The sequence below is a fragment of the Passer domesticus genome, chromosome 1, assembly GCF_036417665.1.
Source record: "Passer domesticus isolate bPasDom1 chromosome 1, bPasDom1.hap1, whole genome shotgun sequence".
In the NCBI taxonomy this organism is placed as follows: domain Eukaryota; kingdom Metazoa; phylum Chordata; class Aves; order Passeriformes; family Passeridae; genus Passer; species Passer domesticus.
In genome coordinates, this window is record NC_087474.1 from 148,451,347 (window position 1) to 148,470,481 (window position 19,135).

A 19,135-nucleotide genomic window follows, 5' to 3' on the forward strand; every position below is an offset into this window, starting at 1 on the left:
TTGGCTGTTTGGATAAGCACTTTTATTTACAAAGCAAATGATAATGCTGAACAGAATTACGGTTCAAATCAGTGACTTAAATGTTATTTGCCAAGGCAAATTATTTACCACTGTAGTTTGCCACTTTTTTTTCTCTGATGAAAGCTTCTTTCATGAAAGTGTTTACTAACAATTACATTTAAAGGGACAGAGTCAAGGTTTGTAAGCCCTCGGGTGGACTGAGCTTCCCTTGGGACCTGTCCCATATTCTATACTGGCATTGACAGACACAGTACAGTTTTCTTTAAAATATTTTGCAGTGTTAAACACATACAATTTTGAACTTTGTTTACAGGTAACTTTTACCTGCTGAAATAGCTCCCCCACCGTGTAGCTATATAGGACAGAGTCTCTAAAAATCCCTTTTCTTTGCAGCCCAAGTGTCAGCCTGCCAGCCTTTGGTAGGACCTGATCCTTTTTTATGCAGTTTCTTAACCGAAAGTGGCTCCATTGTGCAGCTGCAACTTTGCATTGCAAGGCTCAAGGCAATGTAATTAGCTTGAAAATTCCTACACGAGGACATTGTATTCGTTTTCCTTGCACAAACTGGGACTATGTATTCAAGACCCATCTTCTAACGTTCACTTTATCACTAGCTGGGCTGAAAAAAAAAAAAAGGTTGCAATAGCAAAAAGCTGTGTGTAAAGGTCTAAAGAAAAGTAATCATCAAAGGTTTTACCAGCTGTTCCTATAAAATTCTTTGCCCTTAGCCTCTTGTATATCCTGTGGTTAAACAACTTCATCCCCAAACACTAGGTAAGTACAGCAGCGTGTGACTGCAGAAGAAGGGAAACCTAAAGTGTCCCAAATGAAACTGCTCAACGGTGTTGCCTATGTATCTTAACTAATGGAGCTCATGGTTTCAGAGCAAAATATGGGAATCAGCAGCTCCAAGCTCTCCTACAGGCTAGGACCTTCAGATGACCAAGGGACTCAGGCAAAACACAGCGGACTTTTCAAATCAGGCGGCTAATTTTGTGTAGTCAAACCAATACATGAAGTCTCTGAGATGCTGTCAGTTTCAGAGTCTTTGATGTTCCTGCGTATCTTCCTAACACACAGGTCCTCAGTTTTTTTGAAAGTTCCTACAAATGTTAAAAATGGCTATTCAGAAAAAAAACCCTTAACAAAGAAAACAAAAAAATGTAGCATTATGAATGACTTCTACCAATTTAAACATACATACTTCATTCTTCCATTCATTTAATATCTCTAAAGCTTGTAAACTTCACAATTTCACATAAATGGAAGGACTTATTTTGTTTCCTAGTTCATGTTACAAGTATATTAAATTAATTAGGCTCATTTATAATGTCCTTTAGAACTATAGATGATGACTCTGAAATGGCTAATCTTTTTCATCTGTGTTATGTAAGACATTTTCTAGTAGCTCTGAACTGAACACAGTCAGATGCACAATGTTCTTTTTGTCTCAAGGATTGTGCCTGAAGCTATCCGACAGATTCAAAAGGAACTTATTAACATAAACAAGGTCTAATGATTTTGTTCAGGAAAAAATTCACTGTTGATCACAGGCAACTAATTTTTCAGCAACTAATTGCCATTTTACTAATCAGAAAAGAAAGGACTAAAGCTGAAATAATGTACTCCTGGCCCAAGAATTCAGCAATTCAGTGGAAGTTTTAAGGCTTAAATGAAACACGTTAAAAAGGAATTTTAACAAGATCATCAGAATATGAAATGCCTCTTCCTCAGTTTTGGTGAGTAAAAATTGTCCTTTGGCACTTCAGGCTTGTATGATTACAGTGATTGTTTAAATACGGGATGCAAAGCTTACAAGGAGGCACCAGATGGCGCCTCACGGGAGACGCTCGTGCTGTGCCATTTCCAGTAACAAACATTCACTGAGTCGCAGAATCGTTTAGGTTGGAAAAAAGCATTAAGATGACTGAGTCCAAATCCATGTCCACCACTAAACCACGTCCCTAAGTGCCACACCTAAACGTCTTTTAAATACCTCCAGGGATAGTGACTCCACCAGCTTCCCTGGGCAGTTTGACAACACTTTCTGTGAAGAAATTTTTCCTAATATGCAGTCTAAACCTCCCTTGGTACAACCTGAGGCCATTCTGTCTCATCCTGTTACGTGCTACTTGGAAGAAGAGAAAAAACTCCACCTGGCTGCAGCCTCCTTTCAGCCAGTTGTAAATAGTGATAAGGTCTTCTCTGAGCCTCCTTTTCTCCAGCCTAAACAGCCCCAGCTCCTTCAGTTTCTCCTCATCTGTGCTCCAGACCCTCCTCTATCTCTGTTTCCCTCCTCTGGACATGCTCCAGCTCCTCAATGTCCTTTTTGAAGTGAGGGGCTCAGAAGTGAACTCAGGATTCAAGGTGCAGCCTGCCCAGTGCCAGGTCACTGTCCTGGTCCTGCTGGCCACACTGTTTCTGATCCAGGCCAGGATGCCACTGGCTGCCTTGGCTACCTGGGCACACACTGGCTCATGTTCAGCCACTGCTGGTCAGCTCTCCCAGGTCCTTTTCTGCTGGGCAACAAACTGACTGGGGGTGCCCTCAACCCCCTTGTCCAGGTCATCATTAAAGGTATTAAACATAACTGACCCCACTACTGAGCCTTGGAGACTGGGTACCAGCTGGATTTAACTCTATCACCACTCTCTGGGCCCAGGCATCCAGACAGTTTTTTAATCCAGTGAAGAGGGCACCCATCCAGCTCGTGAATAACTAATTTCTCCAGAAGAATGCTATGGGAAGTGGTATCAAAGGCTATTCCATAGAGTCAGTATAAGCAAGGCAGTACTTACAGTCTTACATAAACTCGTTTTTCTTGAGCAGTTTTTCTAATGAGAAAAGGAATGCAGAGAAATCAAGTATACTGCTTGAGTTGAGGATGGAGTGGACTCCAATAAAATGAACCTTTTTAGCTACTCCTGTCAACTTTGCACTGGATGCTGAATGCATGGGATGACTGGGGAACCAGGGTGAAAGCCTCCAGTAGGGTTGACAGCAACATGAAAGACAGAAAGGTGAAGGACTTCTCTATAGTGCCTCAGAGCTCTCCTCCTCCCAAACACAGCATCCATGTATGGCTGTGGCCAAGAAAAAGAGTCAGTTGAGTGTACAAAATAGTAATTTCAAGGAACAAAACCTTTGGACAAAACATAGAAATTCAAGTTGTATCCACATCAATCATGCTCAGGTACAAGCACTGGGAAACCAAATGAACTTCCAACAGCCAGAGTGAGCATGGGAAGAGTTGAGTACCTTACTGAAGACACCCTGAGTCTTAACAAAGTCAAAGAGGCACAACTTATCAAGTAGAGCTGATTCTTGTGTATAAAGGACTTTAAACCACTCTTTTATTACAGACTGAGACTGGTTAAAGTTGGAAGGGACCCCTGGAGGTCATTTAGTCCAACATCCCTAATCAAACAGGATTCCCTAGAGCACATTTCTAAGGATGGTGAATATACCCAGAGAAGGAGACTCCACAGCCTCTCTGGGCAGCTTGTTCCAGCTTGCTCCAGTCACTCCCACAGTAAGTTCTTCCTCACATTCAGGTGGAACTTCAGAAGGCACAGGACTGACTGCCGAGGAGCTATGCCCTCTGCTACCCCATGAGCCTGGGGAGACCCACAAACCAGGCTGTGCTGACATGAAAGTACACCCTCCTCACCGCAGTTTCTCAAAACACCACCAGTCTTCAATTATCTGTCTGCTCATCACTGCCCTGAGGGGAATGGTATGCAAATCATAGTGCCTGGTGCCCTGGAGGGCTGTGCTGAGGATGACTTTCTTGGCCAGAAAGACCCATAAAGCAGTGCCAGACCCTCAGGGACAATCATGGACAAATTAAAGTCTTCAAAATTGCAGTTTGCTGCAGCCCAGCCCCTGAAGCACAAGTGCCTTAAGCACATATAGGCCCATCAACATTTCTGAGCATCCTATATAATGCTTGCAGGGTTCACAGGGCTGGAGGGAGAACACCCAGATACAGCCAAAACTCACTGAATACCACCAGCACAGCACGTTGCACCCCTCCTCACCTCACCTGACCTCACCCTCATGTATGTGTCCTGCTCAGAACACAGGGACACTGGGTTCACACCTGGCTGAACCTGAGTTCTGCCTACCCAGAGACAGAAGAGGAACCACTGGCCAGGGGGGAACCCAAGTCCCTGTCCCTGCTTTACTTATGTAAAACGTTTGTATACTCACTGGAATAACGACTAAAATGCTGGTGAGCAGCCTGGTGAGAAAAAGGAGGACATAATGCAGTAGAGAAATAAATTTTCTCACACCCAACAGCTTGAGCAGTTCAGTGAGGGGTGTGGATTTGGTGCTAGCACTGCAGCTCCAGAAGCTGCCTATGATGCCTGTGGGGGAGTCTTAGCCCGAGTGCACCCTCCACACACAATCACCATTTGTGGTGGTACAAGCAGAACAAGGTTTATAAGTGAGGTTATGTCTTTTAGCATGAGAGCTAGGTCAGCTGGAAAGAGGAGTTTTCAGTGACTGGAGAAAGCTGTGGGTGCCTGAATGCTAGTCTCTCACAGCTAATACACCACCCACTCCAACACACCACCCACTCACGCTGGCTCGCAGTGAGAGGTGAAATCTTTCACTGGGAGCCATACACCACAGCAGCAGCGTTCACAGCAGTTCCATAGCTATGCCTTCCTCATCTTCAAAGAAACTAACATATACCCAATTCCGTTTCTGGACAATATTACTATTATGAAGCAGCTGAAGCACTTCAATAAAATGCACTGAGAATTCTATTTCTTGAGATAGTCATATATAAAAATTCTAGCAACTGCAGAATATAAACTGTTTTGTGATGAAAAATCTTCAGGGAGAATATGAAGGAGTGAAACATGGAGCCACAGGGCCCGTATGTGTTTTTAGCACAGCCCATAAAAGCTGTGTATTCAAGTCCTCACTCTTGTTTTCCAGTGCTTGATACGGGTGCCACAGGTGCCCATTAACAGCTTTACATCGGTCTTTTTCAAAGAGCTGTAGATTTCAGTGGTGTGAAATCCACCCGCCTACCCCCCAGACAGCAGTCTGGAGGTTTCAAGGGCCTTGCATGGTACCTTGCATATGCCACACACAATCACTGTTAATTTATTTGAATTTTACAAGTGATATAACCTAATACATGCCACAAAAACCATAGCCTCTTTAAAATAATGAATTAAAGCTAAATGAGGGGAAAAAAACAACCAAAACAAAAACTAACAAACAACTGTGAAAAAAGCTAACCCCCCCCCCCGCCAAAAAAAAAAAAAAACAAACCCCCACAAGGATGGGAAAGCTACTTAAAGATGTAAAAAGCACGTTTTCTAGGCTTCAAATAATCTTTCCAGTTTCTTTTTCTAATTTCTATGTACATCCTTTCCCAGGTTCAAACCTTTCTCATTAGAATATTAGCTGTGAATCTCCTGGGTATATAAAACTTCTTGTGGGGACTTCTACAATAACCCTGTAACATATCTCTCTGACTTGATTACATTTACCCTCAGCTCAAACTCTGTTTTGGCACATTTTCAAGGTCAAGGTTTGGATATGATTAAAAAATTTCCAAGTGCTAGTCTCTCCCCTACAAGTAAAATGTGGATATAATTAATACTGTTTACTTTGTTTTCTTTGCAAACAAGAGTTTCTGTTTGTTTGAAATACTTTTTTTCATGTTTTCAGCACTTGGATCAAAAAAGAAATATTTTAATTAATATGTTTCTGCTAGCTAATCTAAAAAAAAAAAACCTTACTGGTATTTTCAAAACAGCAAAATCCTATTTGATTCCAGTTTAAAGAGATATGTCACTAGGAATATTGTTCTTAACTTGCCTGCAGCTGAGGCATTTTTTGCAGCATCAGTACTTCTGCAGAAAGACCAAAGTGGGGTCAGGCTGGAAACAGGATTCCCACACAAGTGGGGACATGCCTTCAGGTGGGCACATTTTCCTCCTGGTTCTATGTATAAGAGGCATCTAAGGATGAAGAATTGGCTGCTGTTGTAGTGATGTGTGTTTCTACCTAAGGCTTTTTTTTTTTTTTTTAATGGTAAATAAATGCGTGAACATAGAACAGACCTTGACAGTGTTGCAGTTAAGACAATTAAAAAAAAAAAAAAAAAAGCTGAGGGCCTTCTAGGGCTTGAACCCACTTCACATGAGCATGAGCCTGACTCAAGCAAATCTATTTTATTTGCATAAAACTACAGGTCTACACCACTAAATGCAATCAGTCCAACACAAAGAGAAAGAAAATCCTGAAGAAATTAGGACAGCCGATGAAGAAGAGATGTCCTCTTAAAGAGAAAAACAACAATTATTAAACACTGCCTAAACTGCCTGATCTGATTCACTGGCCACATGACCATTTATGTGGAAGAAGATACAACAGGAACTGTCCAGGTTTTTGTTCATAGAAAATTGCATAAAATGGGGACACAGATAACATGTTAATAAACTTAATCCCATCTGCATCCCTTTTTTGGGTGTACTGATTTATCTCATAGTTGAAAGACACATCTTTTTAAGTTATCCCTAGCTGTTGAGAGGGGTGAGATATTTCAATACCTTAGAAATAACTGGCTTTTCTGGCCTTTTCCTTCAGAACAGAAATAAACCCAGCAGGCAGAATCCAGATACCTAATGTATTTGCAGACTGGCAAATCCTTGCTATCTCTTCCATCCTCTCACCCCAACTATTTCTAGAGATACACTACAAATCAAAACAGATTAAAAACTTCCCTTCCTTTGACAGGTTTTACAGTTGGATGAGATTCCTGCCCAGGTCCTCAGCCCTGGCAGCAGTGAGACACAGTGAGCTGCAAACTGCTGCTGCTTCGGAGCCCCAAGCCACCCGGTAACTGAGAAGCATCCGCGGGCAGGGGAGTGGGGAGGGGGCAGGGACAAGCTCTGCTGTCCCCCCACTCCCTCTGCTCCCAGGGGAGTGCTGTCACCTCAGCAGTCACTGAACACCCTGCATTTTTAATAGGCATCTGCTGCTGCCTGTTGTAATGGCAAAGCACAAAAGCGTAAAACAATCACATCTTGCTTTTTGGGTCATTTCGGACAGATGGGCCACTTTCCAAGCATCACAAATTTTCCTAAGTTGAAACATGTCACCACGAGTTCAGTTGAAGGTCACTTTTTTTTCTGATTTCAGCCCAGTGCAAAGATGACAAATGTAAGTACAAAGGGAAAAACATCCTGTTGGAACAGTACTCCCTGTTTTCTACGGGTGAAAAAAGTATAGGCAACATTTCAACAACTAAACAACGTGATCCATTGCTGAATGATTGTTTTAAAAACCCATATCATAATGTGTAATTGAATAAATTTAAAAGTCTGGAGGAATGCAATATAATGAAGAAAAATGCTAGTAATCAAAAATATGCAACTCTGCATTGGTTTGCATAAGGATTATCAGGGGGTTTTAGGCAAATACTTTTTCACTTTCTCAGCATAAAACTTTGGAAAGGAATAAACTATGTTTTCTAATGGATTAAACAAGTGAACTGCAGGGAAACTAAGGTCACTTAAATATTAATAGATTGCTTCATTATTTTAAAGCAAATAATCTTACTGAGTTAAGCTTTGTTTAACTCATATTTTGTTTTTCTGTTTAGCAAAACAAGACTTTGAAAGAAACAATTCGTTGGTTTAGTGATTGCTGACTGCTGTAGACCAACAGCAGCTCTGCTCTGCTCTGCTCAGCCTTCAGAGAAGGCTCCCCACCCTGGTAAATGTCCTTTTCACAGCAGACAGGACTGAAACCAGCCTAAAATTATACTTGTCAAAGATTTCCATGGCAGAGACAGATGTTCCCGGGCATCCACAGAGAGCCTGCAAAACAATTTAATTTATTATCTTTTCACTGTCCATGGCTAACCCTTTTCCAAGACACTGAAACCAAACAACTTTGATGGCAACACATGATCTAACCCATGTAAAAAAGACTTGAGTAAACTACTGCTGTGGTGAAGAGAGCAGGGACATCTCCTTCACCAGCTGCAGGGAGGGCCTCCAGTGCCTGCTGTCCCTGCTTAGATGTGCAAGCTCAACATTTCAGTCTTTTGGGAGAGAAGGAACACTGTAATTAAATCACCTTCAAAACAACAACAACAACGAAAAACAACACACTCTGGGCAAAGAAGCCAGGATGGATGATGGAAAGAGGCAAGCAGCAGCAATATGTTCAGGTGCCAGCTGAGGTCATCAGAGAAAGAAGACCCCTACCCTGGTGTGAACTGAATTCCCTTTGCACAGAGACAGAGCAGGAGCACAAACTGCCTCTGTGCTAGCTTAAGCTGTGAAAACTGGTTTGAAAATGAGTATGGGACTATAACCTCATGTTCATACCCCTGCTTGCTGGGAGTCTAAGCCTGCTGAAGCATCTGCTCGATTCTGCAGATAATTCCAGCATGGTTTTGGAAGGTACTGAAGTAAAAAAATAACAACACTAGGAAAACTTTTGTTGCTTCCTACTCTGATGCATTATGAATAAAACAAATAAGCCAAACTCCAAAGCCCATTGTATAAGTGCAGGTAAAAGAACAGTCAGACTGCAGGACAGAAGGCACAGGGGAGAGGCAAGGGAAACTTTTGGAGAAGTGACAGATTCAACACACAAACCAGGCTTGATGCTGCCAACAACAACCGCCAGGACAGCCCAGTAAATGAAGGGTACCAATATCCCATGGTTGTCACAGCCATCTCCTGCCATCTGTGGGGCACACTGGCCTGGCTTGGTAGAGCAGTGGGAGGGCAGAAAAAGACATTTTAGTGTTGAGGGTGAAAAGAGACAAAATATAGTAGGAGAACAGAGCTTTGGAGACTCCAAAAGGGAATCTCCTTCTTGTTCCTGCTGTTGTGGGGATTGGAAGGATAAAAACATGCTTGTGATCTCTGCCCTATTGCTAATGCTCTTTCAGTTGTACTCTACTGCACAATTATACATTAGAGAATGTCAAAACAGTGGAGCATCTTTAGGTGCCCTGAATTTCTGTAGTCACCCACAAATGGCCTGGGTCAGTGCTTTTGGACTTGGCAGCCAGCTGAGACTGGGACCCTTCAGGTTGTTTGCTGTAAGCAAGGACTCAGATTCTCTGGTACAATCCTGTCATTTACAAGCAATATACAAAGAAATGCTGTTCCCCTGAGCGAGGAAAGGGATCCTGTTATTCTGGATATCCCAAAGGCACCTAAGGGCTTCTTACATTTCTCCCAGATGAAGGGTCATCAGCTCAAAGGGAATTTCAGCCCATCTTACAGCATTCACTCTGTCCAGGCTGGAGGGGTGACCTTTTCTGGGGTTTGCCTATTGTCTTCACTGCCATTTTAGCTGCTCAGCCTCAACATGGAAAGAAATAAAAACAGGCAGCTTAATTATTTACAAAATATTGTTTCATCAGTACCTTTTCTCCCAACCTCATAATGACCATATTTTCATCCACTGGATATCCAGTTTATGGACATGTTTATGCTCATATTCGTGTTTATGGATGTTTATGGTTGTCCCTGCCAAAATTCATTGTGGGTGTGCAAAGAGCCTTTGAGGAATGCCTGAAATGACTGAGGAAGCTGTTCCTCTCTTCTAGTGTCACCTGGTGCAGGTACCAGATTGCAGCCACAAACTCATATTCTTATTTTTCCAAAGATGGCTGAACCAAGCCATATTTTCTCTTTATACAGCCTCTGAAGTCTTTAAGTATTGCACTGCCCATCCTTCACTGGTCCTAATACAGATGAGTGCCAATTCCCACTATCCCACTCACATCTGAGACCAATGCTGACACACCAAACCATGGGCTGGTGCAGCTGGAGGGGCACTGATTTGTAACAGTCCTTGCAGCTGCAATCACAGTTTCCCTGTCTCCTTTGGTAGCTCCAGCATTGAATTGGGTGCAGGGCTGGTCCCCGTTTGCTGCTGCCATAACACAGGTTCCTCACGACCATCCTGTCGCAACTCCAAAAACCCTTGTCCCATTCCCCCTTTGTCCTGTCACTGGCCAGAAAAGGTTTTCAAGCTGTCACATGCATCAACAGCACAGGAACATACAGCTAATGCTACATAAAATATTTTTCAGCAGGGCAAGATACACAGCAATAGGCTCAAATCCACAAATGTCCTGTGGGTAGTAACTCCTACCTTGGAATTCACTTCAGTGTCTTTGCCCTTTTTACTGCTATTTGTCATGACTGCTGGTGCATCCTGCTGCACCAAAATCTCTTGCCTCAAGGACTAAATTAGGCAGTCTGGGGCAATTCTGCCTAATTCTGCAGAGCCCAATTCTGCAGTTGCTGTAGTCAACTAATTGAAAATTCAGGGTGTGGGATGAGGTGTCCCTGGCCTGTATTCCTCCCCTCTGCTTTGTGATGCTGTTTGCAAAACAGCTGAGGGAAGTGTTCCAATCCTATCCCAGGTTTGCACAGGGCTCTCTATGAAACCTGGAGTGATTTCCTGGATGGATGTGTCTGGGAACTAGTGGGTTGGTGCTGGCTGAGTGCATGTGTAGCCTGGCAGCCTCAGCAGCTCCTGAGGCAGCCTCAGCAGCATCCTGCCATGTCCCGGCAGCCACTGCCACATGTGGCAATGTAGAGCCAGAAGCTTGAAACTTGGTGTAGATCAAGAAGCCTGCATGAAACAAAGCATTATTACCCAGGACAATCCATATATCCCAAGTTCTTTGAGCACCACAGGTATGAGAGGCAGGACCTCAGCTGAAGATGCCATTTACAGCAGGGAACAGAAATCTGTGAAGGGAATAAAATGTGACATTTCAGTGAGAGGGATGAGAGGTGGGTGCTGCGGGAGGGAGGACTTCAGGAACAGCCCTGGCCATGTCCCAACAGTGGTGTTTCTGCAGGTTTCTACATCAGATGACATGGGAAGAAAAAAAAAAAAGGTTATGAACAACGATGGGTTTCCAAGTATTCTTTAAAATAAAAAAAGGAAGATAAAACTGGTGAAGAGCCATGTAACAGCAAAGCCAGAGCGGCCTTCAAAACTAGAATGCTTTCAGGTTAAAATCTTTAACTAACCAAAAAATACATGGAAACAGAAGAACAGAGGGTGAGAATGCAGAAACACGTGCATTATGTGGAGAGGCTGGGGCTGCCATGGACCAGACCCAGCCGGTCCCACCACAGGCCGGGCTCAGGCCCTCACGGGCCCCTCACGGGGCCAAGATGGCAGCACTCGGGTAGAACGAAACAGAAGAGGGTAAAAGCGCTGTGCAGGTTGTGGTGAGTGAGGGGGAAAGTAAGAGAAACAGCTCTGAAGGCACCAAGGTCACCGAGGAAGGAGGGGAGGAGGTGCTCCAGGCACCAGAGCAGGGATTCCCTTGCAGAAAATACCTCAGAGAAGCTGGTTTGTCCTGAAAGACCCTGGCCCACGGAAAGGCCCCAGAGCGGGGCAGGGAGGTGTGTGAGCAGGGGGGAGCAGCAGAGAGGGCTCTTATGGACCGGCCATCCCCTCCGTGCTGCCTGGGATGGTGGGGAGAGGTGGGGGAACCGGGAATGAAGGACTGGGAAAAGGGGAAAGGAAGGTGCTGTTTCAATTTTTTCATTTGTGTCCCACTAGCAACAAATTGAATTCATTTTTACGAAGTTGAGTCTGTTTTGCCCATTACACTAATTGGGTAAGTGATCTCCCTGTCTTTATCTCAGTCCATGAGCTTTTCCATCCTATTTTCTCCCCCTGCCCTGCTGAGGAAGGGGAATGAGAGAGGGCATCTGAGGGCCAGACAAAGCCAACCCAACACAGCTTCCTAGTAAAAAACTCTACAAGAAAATATGAAGTTAGATAAACAAAGGGGAAAACTTTGGGACTAGACTTCTGAGTTACTTCACAAGAAAATCAGCATGGAAGGAGGACATGAAGCACCACAAAGAAATAAAAATGTCTGGCTAAGAACTGGGTTAGAAGAGCAGGTATCTGAGGACACAGTCTCCCAGCCATGGATGGAATCCAGCTGCAACAGGAGAACAGTTCTGTCTGGCTTAGGGCAAGACGACAGGAGCTGAGCATACCTGCTATTATATTGTATTTTTAATCTCTTATCCAATTTTTCACATTCAGCACTATCAACTAGAACTTCTAAACAATTAATTACATCAGTGTTTTGAAACATGAAGCCTCCTAGGACAAAAGACCATTTACCATGAATCTCATGGAATTTAAATAACTGTACACAATAGGAAAATAGTTGCCTAAAAGTGAGAGAACCAATATGTATTTATTTCTATATTTATGGGGTTTTTTGTGTAACAAAGCAACAGTGACCCTGTTCTCTTTTATTCTAACTGTGTGGAGCACACAGAGTTTCCTGGGTTTTGAGACAAAGAAAGCCTGTGAGATCATTTGGTCTGGCTCCCTACAAACACAGTTGTCATCTCACCCGGTGATGAGCACGGGGGAGGGTGCATCCCAGCTGGGCTGTGTGGGTGGCATGGGGAGACCTGTGCTGGGGGGCTCAAAACCCCTCCTCCAGCAATGTGTGGCATGGGTCAGGCATGCTGTCAGATTTGTAAGCACCTGAAAATCAGTTTGTGTTGCTGGTGTGTCAGTAATATGAGGTTTGATGTGTTTCCATAAGTGCTCCATTAATCTGGGGAAGTGCCATAAATGAGCACTTCCAATAGCACACGGGCATTTGGACAAGCTGCTGCTAGCCTCAGCACTGCCAGGAGCAGTCTCATGCACCACTTCATCCATCTCTCACAAAAATATTCATTACCTCCACTTCCAGTTCAGCTAATGTCAAAGGATCCATTTGGCATCCTTTGGTAAAGGCTGCAGTGCAGGCACTGCTATGAACAGCTCCAGCTTTCAAGAATGATGCTAACATATCTTCAGCTGTCTGGCGTTCAAACTCAGCTGGCATATTTGATGAATAATTGGAAACCTCCTTGCTGCAGTGACATTAAACTTATAGTTTGACCTTCATATTACAACCTCTGAAATAAGCTAAGATTTTGTAGAATAAATATTACTACACAAATGGAGCACTATTTTGTTTTCTTAACATCTTAGACACGCCAGCCTCCAAGGAGGAAACATTTCCCCAGCCTTGCACTTCATGAGAAGCTCTTCATCTACAAATGTCTCTATCTGACCCTGAACAGGTACAGCAGGTCCTCTGTGGGCAGCCAATCTTAGGGCCACAGTCACCTTTGCTTGTTTTAGGTACAGGCAACCCCCCAGTATCTCTCCCCATCCACCAGGCACAGCCACGGCTCTCTGGCAGCCCCTGCCCACCTCTCCACAGGTCCAGTGGGGAGGGCTAGAGCACTCGTGTAAACCTCACCCTGAAATGCCCCAATTCCCTGTTTTGTTTTTCATGGACAAGTCAGTGTCCCAATTCCATTTGCAGAGCTCAGAGTTTCCATCACAGATGTGGTGGCAATAAGGAACAGTGTGCACAGCACTGACACATGCTGACAGGAAGCTTGCATAGATCAACAGAAATTAGAAGCAAATCACAATCAAAATCTAAGCAAATCAGAAGCAAAAGAAACTTGAAAAAAGGACCCAAGACTAATACTTAAAGATCAGAATAAGCAAAATCATCATGAGTCCATTATGAGTAGAGGAACAATGAGGCATGCAGTGTTTCATTGCTCCTTATACAACTTGTCTCTCAAATCAGCACTTTACAATTGTGGCATAGAGAGTTATGGGGAAAAATACAGATACTTGAAGTGCTACTACCCTGATTAAAGAGATTCGTATAGTTCCCCTGGAAAAAAAGGCTTAGGGAGAGGTACCTGTAACAGGAACTTTATTGACACAGATTGCCTTCAAGCCCAGAACTTTACCTGTGAAGCTCCAGACACTGGAAATTTGAATATAAATCAAAAGGCAAGTGATGTAGGAGGTCTAAACTCATATTTATGTACTTGCATAATATTAGTACTGTAGGAGGTAAATATAAACAAAACACAGGATACTTTGCTCATGTCTGTGCTGGATGCCAATTTTGATATTGCTGTAAGGTAAGAATATATATGAAAAGCAGTTTATATTAAATAGGTTAAGAGAGGAGATCTCTTCAGGAGGCAAAACAAGCTGTGCAAGAACTACTATGTTTTCTAAAATATATTTTCTTCCCTGTGCATTAAATAATATTTTCTCTTTTATTATGAATCAAGGGACTTTCAACATCACCCCTGAATGCATTTTGGAAGGACTTCCTACTTGCCAAATCCCAATCCGAGTTGCATTCTGCAAAACCACATTCATGCTACTCCATTAGCTGACTTTGCTTGTAATGATATTTATTTAAGGCTACTTTGGCAAGCAGGGCAGAAGGGGAGCGCAGATGCTCCTACCGTACCAGCGGGTCTTTTTTCCCCATGTCTGAAGCTCGGCGTGGAAGCTGCGCTGGCGCTGGAGCGGCTCGGGCGGCTGCGCAGGGCCGGGATGTCCCGGGAGGTCGCGGGCTGCCCCGGGCCCGGCCCGGCTCGGGGCTGCCCCGGCCCCGGCCCCGCGGCGGCGCGGCTGAAGTCAGGGTGCCAGCTGCCCGGCAGGACAATGGCTCCTTTGGGAGATCGCTGCGGGACAAAGGCGCTGCTTTCAGGAATGATTTTATATGCGTACATGTGACCTTTGCCTGAAATGGTTCTTTGGAAAGTGTCCCTGTCCTGAAGTTCTGCTTTCAAATGCAGAACTCCCCGGCCCTTGTTTAATCTGTCCTTCTTTTTTTCCTAATTTATTTTGTGCCACACATGCCTCAGGAGAGGTCATGTGCAGATAACAAGGTGGTGCTGAGCTTTTTCTCATCATTTAATAGAGCTGTTCAGTAATGGATAAGATTACATTCTTCACTTTGCAAAGCAAAGACCCTTCACCAGGATCTGCTATCTGGAGTGCTTTTTCTGCTTTTAGGATCTTAACTACAGAGTACCCCAAAAGCAGAGCACCCCGATTTCCAATCCCATGCCTTAAGCCAGCCTCTACTGACTAGCACTTCCAAACACATCCAAGCTTGGGCCACCTTTGCTAGAGTGCATATAGTTTTAAATTTGTGCATCCGGATAACAACAGCAGGGCCTTTGGATTTTTAATGTATTGGAGTGGCTTTTATTAAATTAAATTTATTAAATAAATTTATTATAAACAAATTTATTTTAAAATTGTTTATTTTAGCTGTGATTTTAAGTATTTTGAAAGCTTCTTACTTGAATGGGTATAAAATAGTGGCTGTCAATACACAGCATGCATGACATCCAAATATCGTGCTAGTTGGGCTGGAGGTGGAGGGGTGACAACAGAATTTATCACCTTTGCCTTGGGATATGGCAGTGAATGCTGCAGGTGAAGTGATGGGCCCTCAGAGTGATTATTTATTAGGTTACAGGGAAAGTTTAAAGCAGTGTGACTCTCAGGTTAGCAAATTTTCCTTTATAAGACCTTGATTTTTGCTATTTATTGCTCTGACAAACTTATATTTGCACTGACATTTTTGTGCTGAAAAGAGTTGGGAATTTTTAATCTATTTTTAGTTTGCAGCAAATTGCACTGAACATTTTTGAGATTAAAACAAAGAATGTGTTCCTTTCTATACAAATGTTAACTAAAATTATCTGTCCTTTCCATAAATACATCTCAGGCTTACATAGCCTGGAGCAACAGACCAGATTTTGGGGACCAGAGAAGAATGGTCTTTGTCAAATGAATACATTCATTCATTGCTACCAAATTCGATACAAATTTTCTCAAGTTATAAATCTTTAAGAGATCTATGTGTATGCTGAGCACTGTGTGCAATTTGCTCACACTTAATGCCTGAGCTCTCTGGAGAGCATCTTCTCTGGGTGTCTTTGAGGCCCTCTCTGACCATGGGTCACACTGCAGGTTTATTTCAAAGGAAAGGAGTTTTAAAAGGTGCTCACAGTCCTAGCCAGGTCCAGGAGTGTGGTCATGGCTGTCTGTCGTGCACCACTCCCTCAGCACAGTTGCACACACAGCCTGCATCTCTCCCATAAAAAGTGTGGTGTTGAGCATGCTGGGAAAGCACATTTCTTGTGCTGAAATAAATCTCAGCCCACCCCGCAAAAAACCCCAAACTCCATTGTGAAATCTCCCCAACCATCCTCCCTGTTCCCTCCAGCCCCTTCCTTCAACATCAGTCTTTCAAGAGAGGGAACATTGAAAAGGAGAATAAAATCAAAGCTTTGAGGAGCTATTGCATAGGTCCTGTCAGAAATGAAACAGGGCTTCTGTTGGAAAGACAGCACAGAGCACCTGATAATGCACAGAGAACAGAGAAGCAGAGAGATTTTAAGTGTTTGAGGAATATTAACATTTCAAAGAATTAGATACAAATCCAGTTAGAGTGCTACAAGTAGTGAATGCAAGGAAATTAAAATATACATATATTCTGCAATATCTAAACACAAAATATCTGAACAAAAGGAGCAAAAAAGTATCAGAGAAGAAGAAACAAACTAGCAAACGCACAGATCTCCACTATCAAGCTGTTCCCAGCATCGTGCTCCCTAATACTTGCTTGAATTCCATGTGAAAAAAGATGCATCTCACTTGCTTTAGAAGATAATGTGCAGCCTGCCATGCCACTGACAACATTTTAGCCCCATCTCACTTAAATATAATTTTTCTTTTTTTTTCTTCTTTGATTTTAACCTATCACTTTTAATTATTTGTTACACCATGAAAAAGAATCTATTCTACAACAGAGGTGTTCAAACTTACTGTTACAAGTGCTCTGCTGAATAAAGACATGTCTACATTATAAGTTAAATGATTTCTCCACATTTACAGAGTTAATATATACCTGTGTTTGGGGACAAGCACAAGCTTCCCTACTTAGTCTCACTTCAGCATGGTTTGCAGGAACTGGCAAGATTTAGCATTTCCCAATATATTCATTGCACTCTAAAAATATTTTGGTCAATCTTTACATCAGTTTAACACCACAACATTCTTGGTCATACAGCTACTCATTTTTGAGTCATACTCAATTAAAATAAATCTTAGGCAACTCTCACTCTGTATAAACACATTCAGGCTATTTAGCAAAACAGATGCTGCTGTCCCTAGGTGTCATGGGGAGCAGTGGGATTGCTTTAGGTAATGCTTCCTCAGAATTAACTACCTCAGTTCAAGCAGGAGCAGTGACCTGGGGCAGAGGGATACACAGTGATGGAAGTGGAAGCCAGTGCCACTCCTGAAGGGCTTTGGGAATGGATTTCTACCCAAACCCACATAGTTTTGAAACGTGTATGTATGTATAAGGAGTTTTTTAGGATCCCTAAAAGGTGATCTGTGCAGTGCCACCACCACTCTTTTACAGGCTGTGGCCATCACTGCTTTTTTACAGAATCATAGAATGGTTTAGGCCAGAAGGGACTTTAAAACTCATCTAGTGAGAAATTCCTTCCTAATATCCAATCTGCACCTGCCCTCTTTCAGTCTGAAGCCATTTCTCCTTGCCCTATCACTACATGCCCTTGTGAAAATATCAAAGAGCCTCTCCCTGCAGCATATCCTCAGTGAGCTGTGATCAGAGATGTTGGATCTGCTTTCTGGACTTGGCTTTAGGCAGCAGCAAGGCACAAATTGCTCAGATCAGGGCAGGGCTGCACTTACACAGGTATAGCTGCAAGTAAGATGTTTCAGGCACCAAGGTCCTATTTTGATCATGCAAAACATCAAAGTAATGAAAACAAAAGTGGTAACTTCCCCGGTACACTGGGTTCGGATATCAGTATTCAGGAATTTGGTTTTACAACAAATGCACTGAGGACAGTACTCACTGTAAGGGGCATAGGCTCATGCTTTCATGTGTAGCTAAAGTTTAATGAAAAGGATAAAAAATGTTGTTTCTTTTTCAATATTCAGAAGACATAGGAGAAAAGATTGTACAAGCTCGGCTTTAAAGCAGTTGTTCTCATCAGAATCAGAAATCTGAACATCTCTTGATCTCGTGCAATCAGAGGGAGTAGCTATTTAATTATACAATTAAATCAGACCACACATTGAGCAACTATATATGGATTTCTGGAGCTAACATTAATATCCTATTTTTAAAAGCTGTGTTTACAGATAAGCCAGACAGTTAGAAAGAAAGAAAGACCTTTTAAACACAACTACTTTTAATCCCTGCACTTACTGCACTCAGTTTAAACAGTATTGATGCAAATAAATTCATCAGAAAATTATACTGGCAGCTTGATATGCCATGGGTATTACAGCACTAAATCATAAAAACCAGTGCTTCAAAAAAATTGTGCTGCAGATAGTCGTGAATAAAAGAAGATTGTGATTTACAAGAAATATACAACCCCTCCTCCTGTTAATCTGTTCCATATTTGATCACTGAGCTTGCAGTTGAAAAATATCCCGGGGGACTACTTAGTGTGCTGCCTAATCCAGCCATCCACCCCCTGCAAAGCACAACCTCATGTGATTTAGTTTCATTATGAGTTTCTCTGCAGCTCCAGTGACCCAGCTCAATTTCACCTCCAGCAAACAGGTCTGAGCATGAAGAAATAGCTTCTGTGGCCAGAACTGCGCAGAAATTTGTAATTCTGTACCAGCATAATTGTGCGAGCTGAGCTAATGGAAAAAACATACTTTGTCCAGTTACCTTCTAGGCATGGCTGGAGTTACTCCGTCTGCAATCTGAATGGATTATGTGCTCTTGTATCTCTGACTCTGCTTTGGCATATTTTCTTGTTCTTAACCCTTCATTGGCAGTATTACACCTACGTAAAAGCTTTGTTCAAACTCCAAAGGTTTACCACTTCTGTTAAACAATGTTTTTCCATTAAATGTTTTTTATTTCCACTAGACTTTGCCCACCAGTGGGGATGTTACAGTATCCTTTATCCTCAGCTAAAACAAAAACATGTCTTCCCTCTGAAAAGTCATCAGACCCAGAGCTTCTAAAAATCATCTGACAAAATATTAATCCTCTTTTCCTGGGCTCTGTTAACCACAGTATACCAGGCTAGAAGCAGTTATAAAATATCACAGCTTTACAAACGTGCACCAGCAGGATCCACCTCTGTGAGGGTGTCTGCCATGGGGAGTTTAGGATGGCAAAGAAATGGCCATAAACTGTAGCCAGGGGTAAATGTGT

At 42.9% G+C, this 19,135-nt stretch overlaps 1 protein-coding gene and 2 long non-coding RNA genes across 7 annotated transcripts in view; 1 reads left to right on the forward strand and 2 right to left on the reverse strand.

Annotated features, from left to right (window-relative positions):
- On the reverse strand, positions 1-11,504 carry LOC135284210 (uncharacterized). Of its 2 annotated transcripts, none has more exons than XR_010349655.1 (4): positions 11,385-11,504; positions 10,687-10,781; positions 9,245-9,378; positions 1-640 (listed from the first exon to the last, which is right to left on the reverse strand). It is a non-coding gene; the product is annotated as an uncharacterized LOC135284210 (long non-coding RNA). The 2 variants fall into 2 exon arrangements; XR_010349654.1 differs by lacking the exon at positions 1-640 and adding an exon at positions 647-1,124.
- The window catches only part of ENPP2 (ectonucleotide pyrophosphatase/phosphodiesterase 2), a 71,790-nt gene extending 57,145 nt beyond the window's left edge, over positions 1-14,645 (reverse strand). For 2 of the 3 annotated variants that reach the window (XM_064395551.1, XM_064395543.1), the window contains exon 1: positions 14,361-14,645. In XM_064395551.1, coding sequence (XP_064251621.1) covers positions 14,361-14,630 — 270 coding nt within the window. In that variant the 5' untranslated portion in view covers positions 14,631-14,645. The remainder of the gene's footprint in view (positions 1-14,360) is intronic. The other variant, XM_064395599.1, reaches the window with a different exon arrangement.
- LOC135284220 (uncharacterized) overlaps positions 10,954-19,135 on the forward strand; it is a 23,858-nt gene continuing 15,676 nt past the window's right edge. For both annotated transcript variants that reach the window (XR_010349671.1, XR_010349666.1), the window contains exon 1: positions 10,954-11,273. This is a non-coding gene — a long non-coding RNA (uncharacterized LOC135284220). The remainder of the gene's footprint in view (positions 11,274-19,135) is intronic.